Source organism: Henckelia pumila, chromosome 2 (assembly GCF_033568475.1).
Source record: "Henckelia pumila isolate YLH828 chromosome 2, ASM3356847v2, whole genome shotgun sequence".
Classification (NCBI taxonomy): domain Eukaryota; kingdom Viridiplantae; phylum Streptophyta; class Magnoliopsida; order Lamiales; family Gesneriaceae; genus Henckelia; species Henckelia pumila.
The window spans coordinates 104,092,616-104,095,990 of NC_133121.1; the positions used below are offsets into that span (position 1 = coordinate 104,092,616).

At 33.7% G+C, this 3,375-nt stretch overlaps 1 protein-coding gene across 1 annotated transcript; it reads right to left on the reverse strand.

The window, feature by feature from the left end:
• Positions 1 to 538: 538 nt before the first annotated feature.
• On the reverse strand, positions 539 to 3,064 carry LOC140883441 (WRKY DNA-binding transcription factor 70-like). The gene is made up of 3 exons (XM_073289901.1): positions 2,666 to 3,064; positions 1,302 to 1,403; positions 539 to 1,160 (listed from the first exon to the last, which is right to left on the reverse strand). Exons 1-3 carry the CDS (start codon positions 2,995 to 2,997, stop codon positions 686 to 688), a joined length of 909 nt encoding a protein of 302 aa, XP_073146002.1. The 5' UTR covers positions 2,998 to 3,064; the 3' UTR covers positions 539 to 685.
• Between the last annotated feature and the right edge of the window lie 311 nt (positions 3,065 to 3,375).

Below are 3,375 nucleotides of genomic sequence, written 5' to 3' on the forward strand. Positions count from 1 at the left end.
ATTTGATAACATCTAGAAACAAATAAAGATTCAAATAAGAAAACATTTATACAGACCGACATGCAATCTTCGCTGTGAAAACGATGTAATAGTATATCAAAATCAGTAGTGTTCACTTTATGGTAAAAATCTACTTTCTGACATAGAAATTAAAGTTATGATCCCATTGGCAAATAATTTAAAGGGATCTCGGCTTTGGGATTTTTCTTTCCTTTTGTTTTAACCAAAAAGGGAAAAAAGAAAGAAAGAAGAAAAAGTAGGCATTCGTTGAATGAGCTGTAAAAAATATGTGCTGAAATGAGAAAACTTTTAACAGATAGCTTTGGTATATGTATCTATATATAGATTTTGTTTGAAATGTATATGTGCTGAATTGAGAAAATCTACATATAGATTTTGTTCTTGTAATGGAACTTGCTGCTTGACTCGTTTGCATCATTAAATTATCAAAAACTAAATGATTTAATCGATTAACTTGTGATATTTTTAATCTTGGCTAATAATATATACGATCCATTAATGGAGAAAACTTATAACTTATTAAGCAGGAATTTATCAGACGAGCTAGATATATTAACATAGCCATTACACATTACAAGTCTTTTAATTTATGTCACACACAACAAACATCATATGATCTGCATGAAAAAGATGCGTAATATAATATCAATCTAGCTAGTTCAATTTACATAATCTCATAGAAGTCTATATCACTTAGTTGATTAACCTCCATATCCATATCCATATCGATCCCATGCTTCGAACCAGTCATCGATGCACACGAATACAACCCCGAAACCGCCTCTTCTAGGTCATCATCAGAGGCCAATATTCTTGGAGACCATGCCTCCGGCCAGGGGCTCGGACGAATATTAATCCCTGATGATTTACAAGGAGGGAAACAAACCATATGTTTGTCTTCCTCGGACGACGACGAAATTTTCACAGGGTTTGGAGATGGTCCGAAGCTGAGTAGATTCGATGAGTTGGCTGGGTCTGATTCGAGGATGAGTTCGTGTGGGAGTTGAGCCGGGGAATCCGCGCAGGTGTGATGGTTGAAGTAAGTGGTTTGGTATAGGATGAGTGGTTCCTCTTTGATTTTCTGGACTTGTTTTGTGGCTTTGCAGCCTTGATGCTTGTGTGTGCACCTGTAGTACCATCTATGCATGCACAACATGGACAGTACCAAACAAATTGCATTCGTTACTCGAAATTTCGTGAAGGAAAAGTCGAGAAGTGTTTCTTAGAATATCTCTCAAATACGACCTAAGTGGAATATTAGTTAATGAGAAATTAAGTACCTCGGAAACTCAGAGCTCAATATATCTTTCTGACCGTATTTCCTCCAAGCACGGCCATCATCTGTGGTTGGAGATATCTTTGTCCATGAATCTGAGGTTCTTCTGCAAAAAGATTCAATACAATTTCATGAGTTGTGGATTAATGTATAAATCATAGCAAGAAAACTATAAATATTACTTTTAGGTTGTGCTTGGATTGGAGTATTTCAAATCCAAGGATTTCGATTATAATTTTAGTGTTAACAATGAAACATAAAAAAATCTCAAATTCATAACTTAATTATTTACATATTACTTAGATGGACTAGAAATATTCTAAATCACTAATTTATTGGATTAACTTAAAATTCATCCTAAGTACCATGAATTACCATATAAACATAAAATAAGAAGATTTGATGTTTTTTGGTGCTACTTCTCTAAACAACAAAAATGCATTTGAAATCCATGGATTTGAAATACTTTTATCCAAACGGAGCCTTAGTTTTAGGAAGTGTTTGAAATATTTTGTGATGAAAAATTTCTTATTAGAAGCAATCCAAATATTATCTTTTAGTTTCCTAGCTAGCTAATTACTTCTTTTATTTTATATATTTTGAAAATAATAGTTAATTAATTAGTTCATATTTAGCACCCCACTGAAGTATACCCCATCAATATATTAATAGGCAGTCAATTGAGTTGGTGCATTTGGCTCCACAAAACCTTATCTCTTCGTACAATGACCAAATGCACCCAATGAATTTAGACAAATAATCATTCCCCAATGGCCACAAATTAATTAACACAAACTTTTATTGATTTGTAATTTTGTGATTCATGATGTATTATTCGTACATCAAAAGGAAAGTGCAAAAGCAACCTCTCTTGTTTGCTTTATATATATATCCATCAAGTTGCCAACACAAACGACGAATCAGCATCGATCGTAGGTGTACGTCTTTTGTCCTATTAGATAAATTGATTGATTTGAATTATTCCCGTATTAAAAAAAGTACCTACTACCGTAAAAAAAGTGAAAATATTTAAGTAATTAACTTGCTTTCATCATCAATGATCTTGTAATTTTTCACACCTATCATCAATTTCAAGTACACAAAAAGCTCCAATTAAACGGCCAAGATTTCGCTGACTAATTTATCAATTTTGTGAGATAAATTTCAGGATCGATTCCACGAAACATAAAAAGAGATCGACCCAAGGAAAATAATCTGGAGACAAAAATAATCTCTAGCTCAATAAAATATCAAAGATATGAAATTATCTAAAAATATATATATATTATTATCAAATATGTGTCACCAATAAAAATCACGTAATATATATATATATATAAGAAGTAAGATATATATAATCTCACGTACGTTCTTTTGTAGCAGCCCCTCCGATCTTTGATCCCATGCTTCTTCTTGTTGTTCATCCCGGCGGCGGCGGCGCCACCTCCATGACAGTGAACTGCGGCGATCTGGGCTGAGAAAGCGGCGGCGGAAGTGACGATTGAGAGGCCCTGAGTGAAAGATGTCAAGATTTTCATGGCGAGCGCCTCTTCTTCTTGAGCCGAATCATTCATAGAAAGATCATCAAGCTTACGCAGAAGGGCTTGGAGTTGGAGTGCACTTTCTCTGCCGTTGGTTAGCTCTTCCACTAATCTTCTCTTTATTGCATTCAAATCCAAATTCTCACTCGAGTTCCCCATTTTTTTTTTTTTTTTTGTTTTCTGAGATCTGCGAGGTTTTTGGTCTGTTTTACTATTTCTTTGGGTTTGATTTATTACTATATAATAATATATTATTTATTCACGTTGTCCGAAAGAGAGTGGAAATTAAAAGGAAATCACAGCTGTTCGATAAGGCCAAGTTACGGTGACGTCATCTCTACCTACGTCATCTTATGACGCTTCGTTAAATTTTCTTATTATTTTATTGAATTTTTTTTTTCTGTTTGAAATAATAAAACTGTAATTTACCATCAAATTATTAAACGTATTTTTGATCAACACAACATCATCAACTAAACGAGCCCCTGTAGTACTTGTTCTATTTCCTTGGTAAATGTAATATTTATCGATGAGACG